The sequence below is a fragment of the Eucyclogobius newberryi genome, unplaced genomic scaffold (genome assembly GCF_026437365.1).
Source record: "Eucyclogobius newberryi isolate DKJ021-1_F unplaced genomic scaffold, fEucNew1.0.hap1 SCAF_16, whole genome shotgun sequence".
NCBI classification, from domain to species: Eukaryota; Metazoa; Chordata; class Actinopteri; order Gobiiformes; family Gobiidae; genus Eucyclogobius; species Eucyclogobius newberryi.
In genome coordinates this window covers 26,568,678-26,589,718 of record NW_027315790.1, presented here as the reverse complement: position 1 = coordinate 26,589,718, position 21,041 = coordinate 26,568,678, and the positions used below count along the sequence as shown (strand labels likewise).

At 44.8% G+C, this 21,041-nt stretch overlaps 1 protein-coding gene across 1 annotated transcript; it reads left to right on the top strand.

Annotated features, from left to right (window-relative positions):
* The first annotated feature begins 1,101 nt into the window (after positions 1-1,101).
* prrc2a (proline-rich coiled-coil 2A) lies at positions 1,102-19,747 on the top strand. The gene is made up of 17 exons (XM_072448164.1): positions 1,102-1,312; positions 7,019-7,170; positions 9,088-9,265; positions 9,416-9,527; positions 9,620-9,701; positions 9,783-9,926; positions 10,007-10,239; positions 10,310-10,398; positions 10,489-10,628; positions 10,739-10,841; positions 11,600-11,783; positions 11,892-12,008; positions 12,148-12,640; positions 12,755-12,984; positions 13,851-14,106; positions 14,191-14,410; positions 14,710-19,747. Exons 2-17 carry the CDS (start codon positions 7,056-7,058, stop codon positions 17,426-17,428), a joined length of 5,415 nt encoding a protein of 1,804 aa, XP_072304265.1. The 5' UTR covers positions 1,102-1,312; positions 7,019-7,055; the 3' UTR covers positions 17,429-19,747.
* The last annotated feature ends 1,294 nt before the right edge of the window (positions 19,748-21,041 follow it).

The window sequence follows — 21,041 nt, the reverse complement described above, 5'->3', positions numbered from 1 at the left end:
TGTGTGATTCCTACTATTACTATTGGGATTCCTTTGTTTTTTTTAGTATTTTCATGATTTCTGGATGATCATGGCACTACTTGTAATCATGTAACGATCATGGCAAAGTAGTTCTAGTAACTGTAGCGTATGCATCTTAATAGGGAAACTTTTAACTTGTCATTCTGAAAAAACTACAGAACCGACAAACACCAAAATGAATTAGTGTTTTCATCATCAAATTATCATGGCACATGGAACTACTGGAACTACAAAGTAGTTACAATTACTAGAACTACTTTTCTAGTTCAATTACTATTTCAAATTCTACTTTGTAGTTCTAGTAATTGTAGTGTATGCAGTGTTTTCATCAATCAGTGATCATGATATATTTTTTCAGAATGACAAATTAAAAGTTTCCCTATAACTACTAGTTCTAGAAGATCTTTATTATAGAAACATGTTTTTTGGACCATTTCTCAGATTGCATTTATTTTTTTTTATCATTCAAGGTTCTTTTTGTAGATATTTTTCGTGTAGTTGTTTCCCTATTAGTTTACGTTGCAGTGTTTGTCAGTTAGAGTGACCACTTTTACCACTGGGTCCACCATCGTCACTCACAGACTGCTTTCTGTGCGGCGCTGACTCGTACCACTGTGTTTATGTTTTATGGTCTTCAAAGCCCATGGAAACAAAGTGGAAAGGAATTGAATGCGATGCAATTGTGATGATATAAAGCATATTCTAAATCATCACATGACCGGGCATTGTGTTTTCGTCAGTGATCATAGCAACTGTACAGAATATGGCCATGCATTACGCAGTCACACACAATGGCTTCTTGCCATTGCACAGATTCTAGTTCCTTTATTACTTTTGATTCCATGACAAAATTTTCTTTTCTTTTTTACAATTTTCCATTGGTTTGATTGTTTTCAAAGATCTGTAGGGTTCCCTTGGAGTAGTCAAAGCATAGAATTACTGTTATAATTGGTATGATTAAAAAAACATTTTAAGTTTGTTGTACTGAGGAAATGTATATTTAATTAAATGTAATTATCAACATATTTAACATTTCTACTTCTTTCAGTTGCTTTTTGATAAACCGTTTGTGCAATGGCCAATGAACACAACTAATCATATTTCCTTAAATATAATTGAGTGTTTGTGCTTTTTTAAGTGTTTTATTTTCATTTTTTCAAACTCGGTTAGGACGCTCCTCTGCAAACGGATCCATCTCTCGGCAGAAGCCGTTGACGGCTCTTCAGTCACGGATCCAGTCCATTTCCTTTCCCCTTTTAATTTTATTTGGGACTAACGAGAAGGAGTGCAAGTAAGCCCAATGTTTTCTATCGCTTTAATACATGGTTTGATGTTGGATCTGAGGGACTGGGTGCACCGCATTAGCGTATGTTTGTTAATGCAGTTGTTTAGCTCGAAGCTGGGTCATTGCTAAGAGCTACGTGCGGCTACGTGACACACAGCAGCTAAAGCTAGTTAATGCTAAAGCTAAAGCTAACCGCAGTCTGATAAAAGCTCGGGACAAGTCGAGACAGGAGCAGGTCAGTGCTTTGAAACGGCTTGTTGTCTACTTTTCTCTGTATTTTTATGTTACACGGACGCCTATTAAACGCTGAAATAGTCATACAACCAATATATTTGTTTTGATTCGGTATTTATTTTGGAAGGCTCTTGGTGTTAGCTGTTGTTAGCTTGCTAGCAAAGGCTGGCTACATGTGTTAGCAACCAGTGTTACAAAATGTACAATTTAACACGTTTGTTTTGATTCTTCTTTCTCTTTAAAATACGTTATATATCACGTTTACTAATGCATTGCTAGTTGGGTCCTGTCTTATTTAATTCATGATCATAATAAATACGAAATCCCGAAATACTAATTGAGGATGAAGTGGTGGCTTTTTGATGGGATTGTTGAGGAAGTCTAGTAGGATTTGTGGTTTCATTCCTAGCTTTTGATTTTAATAGTTTTGTGTTGTCGATTGACCTGGAATCTGTGTTTTAAGTCATTATGCACCATCCCCTGATGCAGTTACAGAATGATGCAGTCAGCTCTGAGATCCTCAGCAAGAAGCAACGAATCCAGATTTAACACTAAAATGTTATTGTGTGGTTAAAACACTTTCGTGTTATCTGACCCGTGCTTTTATGTATGCTTCAAAACGAGGGAAACTATATGAATACAACAAATGGATACAGTTTTATATCAAAATGATGTACCCGGTGGTGCTAACACAGTGAAGCTAACATTAGCGCATTAACTGCATTACATGTGAATCTGCTGCCTCAGAATGTACTTATTTGTATTAATGTAATGTCGGAGCAACCTATAATTATACACAATTGATTCATAAAATCAAATAAGAATAATGATTCTTCTAATATTAAAAAGACAATTATCAAATCTATTGGCCCCCATATGTTCTTGTGGTCGTGGAAAATACCAATTTTATGTCACAAATGGCACAAACTTCCTACATATGGCACTACCATGGCCCTACCATGGCCCTGAGTGGAGTAATAGCAACAATCTGGGGTTATTATACCTGCAGTATAAGTTATTAGAGGTGATAAAGCGATGCTAAGTGTCTGGACTGATGTAGGCCTATATCCACCGCCATTTTGTTTTGTTCTCTCCTTAAAATCCCTTTTCTGCCTTTACCCACTGCCTCCAGCGCGGCACTGAATATAAAGGCTGTATTTTATAAGAAACGTGATCAGCACTGGTATTCACGGCGTGTTCAAAACAGCTGATAAGACATTGTTACAGTAAGTCAGTGGAAACACATTATGAAACAGCGCAGAGTCCCCTCCCAACGCGGGCATCAATGGAGGAGCAGAGCTAACGCTGGCCAGCATGAAACTCCAGTGAGCACTGTGCCAGGACTGCTCCCCTTTGGACTCCTCACGATCTGATCTACAGTAACTAGTCACAAGACGGAATCTCAACTGTAAACTAATATGCTCATAAGATTATTATTATTAGGTCATACCAATATTCTACAACTATTGTATCAGTGCTTTTTAATTATTTGCCCGAATATGTAGTTTCCCATTGTAGCGGGATCTATTACCTCACTTTGCTCTTGCAAATGCAACACAGTCTATTGTTCACTAAAATAATCATAGTATAAAGGGAAACAATTGTTTTTACATATTGGTTATTTTATGCTGTGTGGCATTGTATTTGTATTGTATAAAGTGATTGCTAATCAGGATATAAAATGTTTGTGTTACGATTACTGTGAGAAAAAACATCAGGATTTAACGATTATTCATGATTATTAAGACTGACAACAGTAAAGTTTTCATTTCCATGGTCTAACATGTTACTATTTCTCAAGTTTGTGACTAGCTTTATGAAATAGAACTCTCTGAAAGACAAAATAAACTATTGAACTAGAAATATATAGTTTCGCTTCTGAAATTGTCACAATTATTATAATTTATTAGTTCTTACAATTATATTGTGACCTGAATAATCTCGATTATCGATTATCCAGTCTACTCCTAACTAAAATGATGGCGCTATGTTGGGGATATTTATTTATTTAGAGCTTGTGTTTGTCGGTGTTCTGGTTATTGTCCGGTTTTGTTTCCATGCAGTAATGCATTTGTACTGTTTGCGTCTCTCTGTCGGTGCTTTGCCGTATCGTCTCGGGCCTTGTCTCTGGTCTCTGCAGTTGTGGAACGGTCGGGCCGAGTTAATCCCAACATGAACTCGAAGCTGACCAACCATCCCACGACCTATTTTCCTAATCTGGCCTGGTGATAGAAAACCGCTCCAATGCAAACTATGGCCTCCTCATATCCTCTGTCCTGTCGGGCATTTTTATGTGTGCGTTTTGCCAAATTCATCATGCATTTGGTAATTATCAAGGATTACCTCTGGTCTGTGGGAGGCAGATGGCTGTGGACATACACGTCTCTTGGTGATTTTGATCCCAGTTTTTGTCTGTCCAACTCCAGTTGTGCACACAAAAACCTTTTGTTTTATTGTTTGAGTCATAACTAGAAGGTAGTACACGCGGTAGTGATGCGTCTTTTGAACTGGGGTTCTTGCGGTTTACCTGAGGTCTGTTGTGCCGCAGGTTTAATTAGTCTAATTTCTCAGTGAATACGAGTTGGATTATAATAAAACACACAGAATTTTGAAACACATCATTGTTCTGCATTGCAATATGAATATATAGAATTATTCTTATAGCAGTAAACTGAAATCCCCACGGCCAGGCAAATGCGGTCTCCATAAAATAGTCATTACTAGAGGATACTTACTTGGATTTTACGGTCCATTTAAGTTTTGTCCATCATTTGAACCATAACCAGGACCTTGACAGAAAACCGTTAAGACATTTCTGATGGTTTTCCTCAATATCGTCTGAATATCATTGTTGGCATCAGTGCTGCCGCTCCCATTACGCACATTACAGGCAGTGTAGGGCACCAAGTGCTCTGGGGGCACCAACCTGACCAGGCAGTTTGGATTGAATTACAGAATAGGCTATTTGTGCCGCACTGTTCTTTTTGCAATTAAACAGTGAGCTTTCAGTAGGTCTTTAGTTCTTTATCAGTTCAAACTATTGGCCTTTCTCCCTCTCCATAGCAAGTTTGAGATGCGCATGGGCAGCCACAAGCCACAGTTTAAACGAACACGAACAGATATGGGGCACTGCTGGGAACAGTTTTGATCCCCAGACATATTCTACGAACCATAAGGAGGTCTTTAGATGATGAATATTGACCTCATATTCAATTCAAAACCTTGAAAAAGTGACATTGAAACAAAATGTGTGATGCGTCGAGCTGGTGCGGAGCTGAACCACGACGAGCGCAAAGACAAAGTTGTTCAACTTCTTACAAATGTCTAAATTATGTTTTTATACATGCGACAGAATGCGTCAATAGTTTGGCCAGTAGCGTTTATAGAGTTGTGGGGGGGTGCATAATAAACTGAGTAATGAGTTGCTAATAATATTACATCTAAATGCACAAGAATACAAATGATCAAGAAACTTAAACTACTTTTGTTGAAAACATCTTGGTTGAGAGCCCCCAAATTTAGGATTGGGATTCATGCAATATTGACAAAAATGTTGAATGTATGTATTTATCAGGGACATTGCACAATAAATATAGCTCACAGACCAGAGATGACTACAAGCTCATTTTCATCTGTAGTCCCTGGACTAAAAAGAGAACAAAACTTCAAAAATAGTCACAATAAGGATTTATTACAGAATCAGAAAAGGTTTCATTGTCAATGAACAAAATTCACAACATAGGAACTTGATTTGGTGCAGCATAAAACAATGAACAAAGGATAAAAATAAGCTTACTATGTACACAAATGTTCAGTTACGTTTACAGATGTAGTGCAGAAAGTGAACAGTGCAGTGAATGATTAAATTATAGTTAAAGTCTATTGCCCATCATTACTTAGTTGATGTTTTTTTTTCTTGTCGCCGTTTCACCACCTCTTCATTTTGAGTCTGTTTCTTCCCTCCGTGGCATAATCACTGCGTCGCATCATTTGTCCCGGCTAATTGTAGCTAATGGAGCGAAGAGGAAGGCATCGTTTAACTCTGAGACGCACTCGCACCTCCCTGGATCGGGCAGATGTCATCCCACCGAGGTGCAGTGTAGCTACGCAGAGCACCAGAGTCCCAGGCAAAAGCAGAACATCAGCAGCTTTTATACTCTGTCGTCATAGACACCAGGATCCGATATGATTAATTTGTGCTTTTTGGGGGAGAATGTTTTTTATTTTTATTTATAGGAATCTCACTGTGTGGATTTACCGATACTTGTCTTCCTGCTGTGGCTGATGCCTGTTTTTAACTTTTCAAACTTAATAATGTAGTAATAATAATCTTTGAAGGTTAAGCTACGTACAGACCGCCGCGGCCTAATCGCGCCCGACGCAGAATTTGAGCGCGTGTACATTTGAAAGGTTTACGCACCGGACGCGCGCTATCGGCGCCCCGGCCACTGTACACAGGCGCTTGAGCTCTCTGCGCACATGCGCAGTAGAGGTGTTGTCGCATGAGCAGTGGAGTTGTTGTCGGTGTGGCCTTTCATTGTGTAAAATACGCCTCACGTATTTGGTTTTCAAAACCCTCACACGGAGGCGCCGGTCTCTGTATTCCACCGTAAATACATCGTAAAGTTCCTTTCTGCCACACACGGCCACAATCAATCGTTCGTCTGCCATGGTTGACGAGCAAGGAAAAAGTGGCGCTTCTTGGGGAATTCCACGGGGAATACCGGAAATGCGAGGGGAAATACGTACGTACGTATGTCACTGGAGCGTCAGCTCTGATTGGCTGCTGCGGCGGCTGCTACGCTACTGCTGCAGAGACCTCAACATATCTGAACGAGTCGCGTAGGCCGCATCGGCCGGCTCATACGCGCGCTCAAAGCATCGAGAGCGTAAAAAAACGCACCAATCACGCCGCAAAAACGAATAAATCGCGCCGCGGATAACGCACTACATGCTCGACGCGCGTTTAATATAGACTTTGAATGTAAACTGGACGCTTCGGCCGCGGCGGTGTGGAACGACCATAAGTGATACATGTAATAGATTGCTTTTATGACCATCGTGAAACCCTATCACTCTATATTGGGAAATGATATACTGGCCTCATCCTCGCCGAGCACCTGGAGCTTACCTTTTTGACACTTTGATGCACTCACTTTTCATTTTTACAAAACAATAGCATTTACTGATCTTATTTAGCTGTCTTAGTTCTGATAAAGCTCAAGATATTTCAAAAATTTGGTCCCGTTTACCTTTTTCCCCTTTTTCCCCCTCGAAACTAGTTTTAATATCTGCTTTTCGATACTTTTGGCAGCCCCTTATTGCAGGTTTGGTACAAAGTCGGATCACATCAGAGAGTTTACAGTCCCAAGCTTGCACTGCATCCTTGTATTTCATCAAAGAGTGTTTTTATACCTGTGCTGCTTCCTTTATCGGTCTATCTGTGTCTCACCACTTTCCCTTGTGTCTCGTCCACAGTCTCAGGCCTCACCATACTCAATGAGCGGACAGCGCAATGTCAGAGCGCTCTGGGCAAACTGCAAAGGGGAAGGAAGGCAAAACCAAGTATGCGTCCCTCAACCTGTTTGATACGTACAAAGGAAAGAGCCTCGAAACACAAAAGCCTGTTGGTGAGTAACTCTGCGTCGTCATCGCAACCACAATAACACATTTTAAACCTTTGATATGACGATTCCTGCAGGATAACTCACAGAAGAACATAATATAGCAGCTTGGCAAAAAAGGTTCATAGTTAGTAATGCTATACCACGGGATATTTACTGGTGCTTTATGCAAACTCCCAGGTAAAATGGTTGTACACTGTTGGACATGGCTGGCTAACTCCATAGCAGTCTCTGTAGTAGTTTCTGTCCCGGGCGTAAGGTTCTGGTTGCGCACATAGCGTTTATTGTTCACGTTTTACCCCCACTATCCTCGCCCGCACCCGCTGGAGTATTAGTTTTCAAAATGGCCCCCGTCAGCTGTCTCCGCTCGCCGACAGATGCCTTTATGTTGTTGACTTTGATTCGGTCGCCGAGTGGAGTGAAAGCCTCTCTGATGTGAAGTCTTCCCGTTTCTCTCTATCACTTTTTCTCTCTCTCGCTCTCGCTCTCGCTCTCGCTCTCGCTCTCGCTCTCGCTCTCGCTCTCTCTCCTTTCTTCTTTCATTCACTTTCTCTCTTACTCTCTGTACAGTAATCACAAATTCCTCTTTGCGTTCACTTCCTATCTCTGTGATGCATTAGCTGCCCGCCTCCTAAAAGCTTTGGTGCTGATGTTTCAATGCGGAAACAGATGAGATTCATAAACTGCGTGACCGCTCGGACTCAGGAGATGCTGATTCTGTAAATATTATACGCAAGGATTTACAGAGTGCGTTTTTCTCTTGCCTGGATTATCTAATGTCACCTATATTTGGCCTTCAGAACAGGAAATCGGTTATTGATTATGATCTATTAGTCATGATTGATCAAATCTATTGTTGCAGTCCTAGTTATGGGGGATTAGCCTCTTTGGGATGTGCCAGAGGAGAGTTTCATCTCAGAGTTTCACCTCAGATGCAGACAGGAGCAGTTTTATGTTATAACCACATCAAGAAATGTATTTATTTAGTTGACGGGGGACATTGCACAGTAAATGTATTCCACAGACCAGATATACGATGTGAAGTTACATCTGTCGTCCCTGGGCAGAGACAGAAGGTTAACGGTCAGCAGATTATCCATGAAATGGCCCATGTGACATTTAAAATACAGCTAAAAACAAACGGGACTCCGTCTTTACACTAGGTTAACCCTCAGAGAAAGTTAAAGGTCAAGGAGAAGATTTTAAAAAAGGAAACCAGCTGACCGGTCCAAACTGTAACTTTATATAAATGTGCTGTTGTGATTTAGCTGTTGTCAGGCTGTAACTTGTTGTTGTTGTTGTTGTTGTTGTTGTTGTTGTCGTCGTCATCATCGTCTGCTGTCAAAATGCTGCTGTGAGGAGTAAAGTAGATTCTAAAATTGGACTCAGAAATTGTGACCAAGCTGCTCATTGAAAATGCAAAATCCTTCCTTTGACTAAACCTGATGCCCCTTTTCTTGAATAAAAACATATTTGTTCCTTGCTCACTCTTGCCTTTAGCGACTTATCTGTGGAAAGTGAAATCCTCGGAGGCCGTGCCGCAGACAGAGCCTCACTTGTGGCTGTGTTTGACTTCTGTATCCGCTCCATGTTTTATTCAGGCTTCTCCCACTTCATCTGAGCAGCTGGGCCCGTGCCTCACCCAAGCATTCTCAGCACATGTCTTACTTATGATAACAAAGTAATAGAACTACAGAGCCATTTTTAACAGTCAGGCCTGGTTAATGTTTACATTCATATTTTCCTTTATGAAAATAAAATCAAAAGTTGTGAAATAATAATATAAAAACAACTATCATTCAATTCAATACCATTACTATAGTATATTGTAGTAATGTATTTTTTTTTTTTTTTTAACAAATTTAAATTCAGAATTTTGTTTCCATGGCGTGGTCCTCTCTAATGAACTGTCCTGTGCCACAGTTACCCCCCGCCATGGCCTGCAGTCTCTTGGTAAAGTTGCCTCTGCGCGGCGTATGCCCCCACCTGCCAACCTGCCTAGTCTGAAGGCAGAAAATAAAGGCAACGACCCAAACGTCTCGCTCGTTCCCAAAGACGGCACAGGATGGGCAAGCAAACCGGAACAAGCAGACCCAAAGAGGTACGCCTGAACAATAATGTGTTTGATATCTAAAACTATATTGTCCTGTTTTAATTATTCACTTGTGTGAGTCTCTGTCTGTTTGGAGGACTTTATAACACATTTACAAAGACCTACATTGTTTTTCACAATGCTCCTGTCTGCCCCCAGTACCGATGCATTGTCATCAGCGCAGCCGGAGCCGCAGCCGCCTGTGGCTTCACCGATGCCTGCTCCGACCCAACCGAGAACTCCCCCGGTCCCAGAGGTGCCAGCAGACAAGGTACAACCTCCTTCTATTCAGCGTCTGCACTGTACTGTACTTCTATTGTGTACTGTTGTACTGTTCTAAACTGTAATATCATTCCTCCAAAGGCTATGGCGCCAGCTCCAGTCCAGGCCGCAGGGGCAAGGTCCTGGGCTCAGGCCAGTGTTACACATGGAACACCAGGGGACGGTGAGCTTCACACGCACTTATACTGTGCATGTGTATGTATGTATTTGACACTGTTGACTCTGAACTGTGCCCCTGCCTCAGGTGGAAAGGCATCAAACCTACCGTCGCCGTTCTCTCGAGAGGAGTTTCCCACCCTGCAGGCGGCTGGAGACCCGGACAAAGCTGGCAAAGAACAGGCCACTGCAGATCAGTGGTATGGGCCCGGACCAAGCCTCCGCCCCCAGAGTGAGTTTCTGTTTCCCTTTTGTCCAGTTGAAATGTTAACTCTGAAATGTATTTTAATGCACTCTCCTCTTATGTGTCAGACGTTACAAGCTGGCGGGACGGTGGGGGCCGCACTCTGACCCTCACTGGGGAGGGGGCTCTGGAGGGGGGCTCTGGAGGGGCTCTGGTCATGGACGGGGCAGCGGGGGTCCCGGTTCAGAACCACACCCATGGGCCTCAGAGAAACCCTCCGGCTGGCAGTCCCGCCATGGCCCTGCCCCAGGCCCCTGTGGGGCCGGGCTTCCCCGCCTACAGAGGAATCATGCCTCCTTTCGTAAGTCCCCGCTTTCTCATGTTAAAATGCCGTACTAAGGGATTTATATAATGACTGTTTCCTGTTTTAGATGTATCCTCCTTATTTGCCCTTACCGGGACCCTATGGTCCTCAGGGGCCCTATCGATACCCGCCTCCAGGTGAAGGGCCCACTCCCAGGTACAGATGTTAAAGAAGGGTGGCCTCAGTAAGATGGCTTTTTTCCTTCTTCTCTGGATCAGAAGATTCACTATAAACTGTTTGTCTCAGGTTTGCTCGAGGACAGGGTCCGGACAGGACTCAGGGTGGCCCCCGCGACACAGAGGCAGTGAAGCGGCCCTCCATCCTGAAGCAGGACGACCTGAAGGAGCTGGATGAGCTGGACCATGACAATGATGAGGGCTGGGCAGGTCTGATCAGCATTTTACACTTTACCTAACATTCTGAAAGGGATCTTGCAAAAATATGTTTTTTACAGATGCAGATTTTTTATTTCCATGTGTCTAATGTGTTTGTGTAGGAGCACATGAGGAGATTGATTACTCGGCCAAACTGAAGTTCAGTGATGATGAAGGAGAGGAAGAGGCCGAGGAAAACGAAGCTGACAAAAACATTGACTCTCAGTATGTTACCATAAAACTGTTTGTAGCATAACCCATTACTGTGGTTTTCTCCCTAAGCTGGGCTTACACTGTGCAATTTTGTAATTTTTTAAGATATTCCAAATGACTCCCAAACTCACACTGTGTGATTGAATCCCACATGATGAGAGCCCGCGCTCCAGACAGTAGTGTGCACACTGTACAGAGCAATGAACAGAAAGCTTTACCTGCTCCCACTATACGAGGGACGTTAGCCAGAGGAGATGTGTGTGCAGCGCTGTGGTTTATGGGTCCACTATCTTCTCACACAGTGCGTTGAACGCCCCAAAACTTCATATAAACTATTAGCAAACCATATGGACTCTCAAATTGCACTGCTTTGTTTAAAGGCAGAGATTTTATTTCAGAGACGTGTCAGAGGCTTTCTGCGGCTCTGTTCCATTCCCTCAGAGCGGTGTTTACTGCAGCCTGCAGCTGCGTTTTACCATGTCCGTGTCTCTTTCACTTGGCTTTAGCAGTGCTCAGACCCTACAACTCACAATATACATCAAACATGTCTGAAATCCCTGCAATGATCAGTTGTGCGCTCATTGTGAGCAGTTAACTAGTGTACACTCTACGACACAGAGGAGCCGAAGTTTGGTCCATTTTGAAATTGTCGTGCGACCATAAATTTGTGTCAAATTAGCACAGTCTAAACCCAGTTTGATGATAATAATACTAAGTTTACCACTTATATATTATATTTATATATATATCTTTTTTTGTTTATTCTTCAGTGAGCAGAGGTCCACAGACACTCCTCCGGCCACGAGTCGCTCTCAAGCCCTGGAGAACAGTGACCTGCGACACACCCCTCCCTCTAACACCGACAATGGACCCCTGCCCCCCTCCAGTAAAGCCACCTGGGCCGAGGAGGGGGCCAGCGGCTGGGGGGGTTCCGGAGCTCCACCAAACTACCAGGTACAGCTCTGAACTCACACATTAGCGTGCGGGACAGGCCAGAGCTGCAGACAGAGAACATGACAGATTAATGCAGCTTGAGTTTAGGTTAACTGTTGTTATGCACAGGGGCGCAGGCCTGGACTGGGCGGTCCCCGGGAGCAGCCCTCCCCTCCTCCTGGGGCGCTCCTCGCACAGGGGCCCTACTCCTTTTACCGACAGGTAGACAGTCATAGTCACAGCCATGTGCCATCACCATCACAGGATCAGGGCAGATTCATTTCGTTTAGATTTGTTTTCCCTCAATGTCATTTTGTGCATTTTTTTTCCCTTCAAAATGTTCAATGTGTAACCTTCAACATGTTTTATCTAATGTTTTATTTAGGGAGGTGTTCTGGTTCCTGGGAAAGCTGGCCTCGCTCCGCACCCGCCTGCAGCAGGAGGCCCCCCTCCACAGGCCCTCCTGGTCCAAGGGGCTCAGGGTGACGATGAGGATGAGACCTGGCGGCAGCGCAGGAAACAGTCGTCCACAGAGATATCTGCTGCAGTGGAACGAGCACGACGCCGCCGTGAGGAGGAGGAGCGGCGCATGGAAGAGGAGCGCAGAGCAGCCTGTGCTGAAAAACTGAAGCGACTCGATGAGAAGCAGCAGCAAGTCCCCAGCGGCAGTAAAACGCCCAGCCTCGATGGGACGTCCACCGCAGCCACGGCCGGCAGCCCTAGCCCCTCATTGGCCGCCTCCTCCCCCAACACCAGCCAGCCCTCTTCCCCCTGTGTGGACCCCGAGGAGCTCCCCCTGCCCCCCACTGCAGTACAGGTTCCTGTGGTCAGTGACAGGCAGCGGGCCAATAGCAACAGCAGCTATGACTCGGGAGCAGGTGAGCTTGTTTCAGACTTTTACACAAATTGTTTTATACACTTGACTTCACAGTATTTCTCCTGATTCAATTCTTTGGCCTCATTTCTAAAGCGTTATGTCATGCTTTATTCAGATGGGCAGCAATGTCCTCCTGTGACAGTGGTGCAGCCCCAGCAGCCTGTCCTGGAAATACCTTTGCCAGAGGCTAAAGAGGAGCCGATAAGCAACGCTCACGTCCGAGGAGGTGAACGTGACCAAGTGAAGATGGAGGTTATGGGAGGAAGTCGGCAGTCCGGACCACCAGGACAGGGCTACTCCAAATACCAGAAGTCTCTGCCTCCACGATTCCAGAGGCAGCAGCAGGTTTGTCTGATTTCAATTGGAGCTGGGGCCGAAATTATAATTATGCTAGGCAACACTATATAGTCCTGCTATTTATAATATTATTATATTATATATATTGCAAGGCAGAGGCCCCCAATAGATTTTTTTAAAAGTTCATAAAAGTAGGGCCACCAGATGGGGGTATCAAAAAGGTGAACACCAGCTGTAGAAGTCAATACGTGAGTGTTTGGCTTTGTGTTTTAGGGGTCTGAAGTCCTCCCCAGGAACACACTTTCTGCAATTTGCTGTATTCATGTGCATTTTAGAGGTCTTAAAGGCCACAGCTCAATAGTATAAATATTTGCATAGGTTTGTTTTTTGCTTAAGATGGGACTGAAATATCCCAGCTGAAAGAGCATCTCAGATCATAAATATTGGATTCATTTTCGTCAATTAAAAAATGGTGTTGATTTGGAGATGTGAAGCACTAGGGAACGTATCCACTGTAGCCTTCTTGTCTTCCCAAGTAAATGTATCAATTGAGATGAGTGTTCAGTTTTAAAAGACGAGCTTACAGTCACTCCCACCTATTTCTGAAGATTCTACCCTCGGAATCCTTTTGATCTCTGTTTAAAAAATTAGACTTTTAGACTTTTAAACTCCACTCTGAGAGCGCTGTCTTATTCCTCAGAGTCTGTGATAGATTTCTGCCACTGGCAGTGGGGACTGAGCCTGCAAAGGGGAATCCTTCTGTGCTTTCAGCACCGCCCTCTGGCAGTCATCCGGGATTCATAGAACCAGAGTTACATGTGACACTCTTGTGTCGTATGTTGTGTTTAATGGTTTGACCTTTTAGAGCAGGGCACTCTGAATCTTTTCTGAGCCACAGTTTGTCCTCTCTCCAGGAGCAGCTCCTGAAGCAGCAGCAACAATGGCAGGCGTCTCAGAGCCAGCTGTCTCCTCAGCCCCAGGGCCCCGCTCCTCAGCAAGGACCTGGTCCAAAGCAAGGGCAAATGTACCAGCCTGGGAACATGGTCCGACCACCTCCTCTGCCCATGAACTTTGACCCGCGCTGGATGATGATGCCTTATATGGACCCCAGAATGATGCAGGGCCGCCCGCCTCCCATGGATTACTACTCTGCGGGTATGCACCCGTCTGGTGAGTGTTGATGTTAACAAGGACACTTTGGTTTGTTCTGCATTTACCGGTAAATGTTTACTGGAAATGCATTGTTTTTTAAAGGCCTAATTGGACGCGAGCGGTCTGATTCAGGAGGCTCTGGCTCAGACCCCTTTGACAGGCAGCAGCACCAGGGGCATCCTCATCGCGGGACTCCTCCTATGGATCCTAAACTGGCCTGGGGTCCGGAGGTGTTCCCTGGAGGACCAGAAAGCCGCGGCCTGACATCTCCTCTGAGGCAGAAACAACCGCTGGACGAGGAAGACGTGACCAAAGGACCCAGGTTTGTGACTTTAGAGTTGCAGAAACAACTCCAATAGGTTGTGTTCATATGACATCACAACATTCCATTAGCCAATATTATTCATATTAATATGTTTAAAATGTTTAAAGTTTTTTTGTTGTTCAACGTTTGCGAATTTACCATTGATATTTCATGGACAAATCCAATGCAATCACTAGGAAAAAGTGTGATTCATTTCTAGAACGGGAAAGCAAATTACACATAAATAATGGTGAAATATATATAAATCTTTTCTTTGTTAAAAGCTAAAACAAAGTGTTCCTTATTTTTGATTGTAGGAGTGACACTCCCCCACATCGCATGCGTGAGGTTGGTTTGGGCCCCATTCAGCAGCCCAACTCTTCCGGGACGTCTAACCAAACCCCGCCTCCGGTCGGGTCGCAGGTTGGGAGCCATCCACACCACTACATGAGCGGACGAGGCAACTATAGTAACTTCCCCGATCAGGGAGGGAGGCTGGCCCACCCACAGCAGCGCGGCGCAGAGCGAGGCTTCAGCCACCAGGACGAGGGTCCCAGAGCGGTGCAGCAAGGACAGATCTGGGGTGCTTCACATCCACACTATGACCGAAATGGGCGCCCAGAGCACCCCCCTGAAAACCCCTCTCACCACCAACAGCCACACTTCCCTCTGCACCACAAGAATGACAGGGACAGAACCAGCGAGGCCCCAAAGAAGAGCGACGCCTCCCCCACACTGCACCCTGCTCTGTCCTCCTCCTCCTCCGCATCGGCCCGGGACGAGACCAAAGGCCTGCACCCACAGCCTGCTCCCAGAGACGACCACAGTGAGCGCACTGGCCCCACCCACCCCAAACAGGACAAATCAGGATCCGCATATGCCCCTCACACTACCACAAGCCCCCCACCAACCCAGGCTCCGCAGCAGCAGCAGCAGCAGCATCCACACCCTCACCCGCAGCAGCAGCATCCACACCCTCACCCGCAGCAGCAGCACCCTCACCCGCAGCAGCAGCAGCACCCTCACCCGCAGCAGCAGCAGCACCCTCACCCGCAGCAGCACCCTCACCCACATCCCAAAACAAACCAAAGAGGCCCCCGGGAGCACAAAACGGAGACGCAGTGGGGTCCACGGCCGGGCAGCAGCAACCCAGCGGGCCACAACCGAAGGGGCAACAGAGATGACCATGGCACCGAACATAAACCCCCACAACAAACCGGAGGGAACCCCAACAAACGGGCTGGTCCTATCAAGAAAACTGCTCTCAAAGAAATTAAAAAAGATGAAGCTGAAGGAGAGAAGTCCAGTTTTGGGAAAGACAAAGAGCAAGACGGAGCTGCTTCCACCGCCCCTGTGTCTCAGAATGCCCCCGCTCCAAAAGAGGACACAAACCACAAACCAAGAAACACGGGAAAAGAAAGATCGTCCGGACGAGGTCCCAAAGACGCAGAACTCTCCTCTGGTCCTCCCAGGAGGGAAAGGGACCGCTCTTTTGAGAGGTCTGCCCCACACGGAGGTCCTGCCAAAGGTAGAGGTGGTCGAGGGCGCGGCGGGGAGTTTTATGGCAGAGGGCGTGGCTACAGAGGCTCCTACACGGGCAGCGCAGGTCCAGGAGGGCCGTCCCGTGGCAGGATGAGCGGCCGCAGTGGCAGAGACTACCGCTCGTCTGTGGGGCAACATCCGGAGTCAAAGGGGGATGGAGCAGGGGGGCAACACAGGCCGGACCGATCCCAACATAATCCTTCCAGAGCCCGTAATAGGAGTGAGACGCGCAGTGAGGGCTCAGAGTATGAGGAGATCCCCAAAAGAAGAAGAGAGAGGGGCTCAGAGACGGGCAGTGAGAGCGGGACCAGTGACCTAGGTCCGTCAGACAAAGAGGACCATCCCAAACCAACCAAGAATGGGCCAGAGAGCAGTGCACCCCACACTGCCCCGCCCAGATCCAACCAGGCCAGAGTGTTCACACCCCGTGGGGTACCCTCCCGGAGGGGCAGGGGTGGCGGTAGCAGTGGGGCAAATATGTACCGCGGCAGTGGTAACATGGGGGGTCCCGTTGGAGGCCACCGGGTCGGGCCCATGTCTGGGTCACATGGAGGCCCCAAGTCGGCCTCAGGCCGCAGACAGCAGCAGCAGCAGCAGGGCCCACCTCCACCACCCAAAGACACAGGACGAGGAACACACACCGAGAAGAAAGAAAAGACCAGTGACGGAGGTCCTCCTCTGACCCAAGCACTGCCCCAAACTCTACCTGCCCCAGCTCCCGCACCAACGGCCACGGAAAACGGCAGTATCATCACACAAGTGTCCAACTCCACCCCTAACACTGCAGGCCCCAATGCGCTGCCCCTCCAAAACCGCGGGTTTCCGCCCAGTGGCTTTGAAAGGGCTCCGAGACGCCGCCGCCATGGTCGGTCCCAGCATCAACAGGACAAGCCCCCACGGTTCAGGCGGCTGAAGGAGCGCGAGAACGCAGCCCGCATCAACGGTGGAGTCGGTGTGATCGGTGCAGGACGACCATCCTCACCCTCAGTCAATGCTGTTTCTGCTGAAACTAACGGGGCCACAGTGCCCCCTTCAGGCAACAACACAAACTCCAACCACAACACACTGAGCCACCACCATCACCACTACAACCAGGGAAACGCATCCCACGGCCCCCACCACCATGGGGCCAAGTCCCCAGACTTCACCAACCAGAACTCGGACCAGGCCAACGAAGAGTGGGAGACGGCCTCTGAGAGCAGCGACTTCACCGAATTCAGAGAGCGCGACGCAAGAGGAAAGTATCACCACCACAGCCACCACCCGGGACGAGGCGGCCCCGGTGCCACCGACATGTCCGGCAAAGACGCTCCTAACAACAAGAGGAGCTTCTCGAGCCAGCGGCCTGGCATGGAGAGGCAGAACCGCAGAGTTGCACCCGGAGGAGGGGGAGGCAAAGGCCCACGCATGCCTCCCGGAGGGGGCCCCGGGGCCAACGGGGGTGGAAGAGGAGAGAAGCGGGGAAACTGGCCCTCCCCCAAAAATAGAAAGTGATTAATTTGAACATTTCAGCCACACCTTTGTCCCGCCCTAGATGGAGGCGTTATTGTATAGTTTGAGATGTGTCACCTCTGCCCACAATCACCACCGTCCGTTCCATGTAAATTCTCTTTGTTCAGTTGTGCCCCGTTTCTCTGGAGGATCTTGGACTGAAGCATGTGGCTCTGAGCTGCACGTCTTTTAGAGCTCCACTCGTCTGCATTGAAGCACAATGAAATCCGAAAATACACAGAACTCATGGAAAAGTGGGAATAATCAGCAGTGTTGGATCTTTTATATTTATGTACCAGTGTCTGTCTGTACCACACTCGGACTGCATCACCTCCTCGACACTAGGGGGCAGTGCAGTGTCATCTTTTAACAAGAACAGTGTAAAATGTGTCTTTGTGACTTGTCCTTTCTCAGTTTCTACTTTAACGTTAATCATTTACAGCAGGTCATTAAAACATTTTATGAAACAATCCCACATTTTATTTTTCCTACGTCTGTTTAATCCATAGACAGTAGATGCATTGGACTGAAACTGGTGTCTGTTTGAATAAAGTCATGCTTTACTTACAATATTTTAGCTTTAATTAAAGCTAGCTGGCTCTTTAGACAAACCATGACTTGTGACTTGAACACAGTATATCGGGGTATTTGTATTTTGTAACATTTGTATGGGAGACTGTGAGAGCTGACACTCACGGCACTGGTCTTTCAGTCTATTAAGCTTCTACTGTCCATCATAAACTGTTGTAAAACCATTCTTATTTCATTAATTTAAATACTTTTGTATTAGTTCTGCTCGCTCCTTTTTGCCATTGACTTGCTGTTATGTCATTGCTTTTGTTTTTGTGAGTCCATTTTTAAGATTCAATGGCCTTTTCCCTCCCCAAGCCTCTTCGTAGCATCTCTCAACCTGCAGCAAACTAACATTCATCAATGCGGACAATGACTTCCTCACGTGGGTTTTTGTCCATCATTTGAGGACTGTATTAATCAACTCGGTGGCTTTTCCCTAACGAGCTGTCGTCATAATTTCACTTTCAAAAATAACTTCAGGTAAACGTAGGAAAATGACTGAGTAAAAATGAATTGTACGCAAGTCTGGATACGAAAATGTGTGTGGCGTTTCAAAGGATTGTCTCATTATGTTCTTATAAGCACTCCCTGTAGAATAACATGCATTCAGCTCTTTGGGTCGCCGGTTTGCGCTGCTTGTGGGGCTAAACGATAACTGGACTTTTTTGGGGGTGACGCCACAAGCCGTCGCCGACATTTCACCACACGGTTGTCGTTTTTGTTTTCTTACCCATTGCAATGAATAATGCTAACCTCGAGTGTTCGGACGGGAGAATACTGAATTTGTGATGTTTAAAAAAAAAAAAATGTAAAAAAAAAAAGAGGAAAATGTATGAAAACATGTCCTACAGTTGTAGAAGTGTACACTCGCAAATCACTGCTGTAAGTTGGGGTTTTGTTTCGTTTACTGACAACAGTTGTTTTGGGACGTCCCGCGTTGGGCATTTTTGGCGTGTGCGTGTCTTAAATGCGTAGAATCCGTGTGTGTGCGTGTGCGCGTTTCCCTCGGCGTCTCGGATGAATAATTAAAGATTAAACAGTCACGGGTGGGGGACCATCGGGGTACAGAATAACAACGTAAAGGCGAGCGCGTCTGTTGCGCTCGCCCATCACTTTATTTAATATCTTGTATAATTGAAATCTGCTGTTCTCCTTAAATACATCCACGTACATACATTTGACAGTGTGTATATGTAAACTAATAGAAGAGAGGCCGTTTTTAAAGCAGGCGGGTGTCGTTTGATAGATTTCCTTTTCCACTTTTTTGACTTGAGAGCATGAACGCGGCTCGCCTTTTGCCTGTTACCGGCCCCAAACTTGGATCTGTCACGTTTTAACACGGGCAAGTCATGCAACATCCCTCCTTAACTCCTTACTCAAGTTGATATGTGCATTATTGTATGTATAGCAGAAGAAAAAAAAATACAAAAAACAAGAGTAGTGTATCAGAAAAATACTCAAAAGATTGTACTACGTTTCCGGCTTTTTACCGCGGAAACTCTTGAGTGGTGCGAGCTGTTTTAGCATCTATGGTTTTATTAATGAAAGCGTAATATACACACATGTATGTATATTGGTATGTATCTAAGTTTTCTTTTCTTTTTTTTGTCTACCCCAACTTACATTCCCACAAACAGATGTTGCCATTTTAGTTCAAGGGAGCAATGTACAAGCAGAGAAGTGTCTTATTATAATAAAAGTTATACAGAGAAGGCAAAGTTAAATAAACTACTTTTGATTTAATGGAAACTGTCTTTGTGTCTCTCATTCTTCAAAACCTTCACTTGGGATAATAGCCTGATTTCTTTATCATAATGTATATAAAATCTTGGAACGTAACCAGCATCAAATAGCCAAAAATACATATAGTATTTCACACTAGTTATTTTTCTTCGATTTCTTAAAGTTAAGTTATTATTCATTGTGTAGTGGAATTTGGCTGAAAAACTCAATTTGTCATCAGAATGCAAGCAACTGAAAGTAGCTCATTTGTAGGGTTGTCAAAAGTCTAATCGAAATGAGATACTAATCAATATGAATACAAAAAAAAAATCCCATTATTTGGACATTTGACTTTAGTGAACAGTTTTTAAATGATCTGGAGCTTTATCAACTATTATGAAACCACAAAAGTATTATTTTGTGTTGAAAGGGTCAGTCTCTTGTCTAAAACCTTAACCTAAAAAAAAACATTTTTAGTTATCAATGTGGTATAGTTAGCTGAAATCGTCTTTTTTAATATTAATAATGACTTAATACTTAAGTTTTAATATTGTGACAACACTACAGCATAGTATATTTGCAATGATCAATTTATCAGATAGAAATGCTAATGGTTGTAAGTCTATAACAAAACTAAAATAAACAGCCATTTAGAATTAACAGAGTCGAAATTTCAGTTTAGTTTCTATTTACAAAGGAAAGCATGAATTTCTATTCTGAAATTAGCTTCACATAAGTTTAATTTGTCGTAAAGTATATAATTTATCTGTTTATAAAATGGAAAAAACTATTGAAGCAAGCCATACCGATCTTGTCAGAGCTCTAAAGCTAAGCAGGGATGGGCCCAGATAGTATTTCAGAATCAGAATAAGGTTTATTGCCATTGTCAATGAATTGTAGAAAAATTCTCAGTTGTAGTTATCTGGACTCAGTTTAAAAACTGATGCCCGATGGTCAGGGCTTACCATAGAATAGAATAAATATCTGAGTTCCTGGCCTAAATTTGCTTATTGACAATGACAAACGTCTTGTTTTTTCTAAACTGAGTCCAGATGATACAACTGAACCTTGGACGAATGAGGGACTACACCGACCATTGTCAATGAACAAGATTCACAAACATAGGAACTTGTCCTGGTGATGCAAAGCAGCACAAACAACAAAACATTGAACAATGAATACAAAACAACGAACAATGAATAGCTACCAGGTAACTAAAAAATAAGTAAGTTATAATAAGGTAAGAAATAGGCATGATATGTACATAAATAAAATATGTAGTGCATTAAGAAATGAACAGTGCAGTGAGTGCAAAGTGCTT

Coding starts and splice junctions, on each gene's coding strand:
- prrc2a (XM_072448164.1), top strand. CDS start 7,056: ATGTCAGAGCGCTCTGGGCAAACTGCAAAGGGGAAGGAAGGCAAAACC. Junction 7,171..9,087: donor CGAAACACAAAAGCCTGTTG/GTGAGTAACTCT, acceptor CCTGTGCCACAG/TTACCCCCCGCCATGGCCTG. Junction 14,411..14,709: donor GACGTGACCAAAGGACCCAG/GTTTGTGACTTT, acceptor TTTTGATTGTAG/GAGTGACACTCCCCCACATC.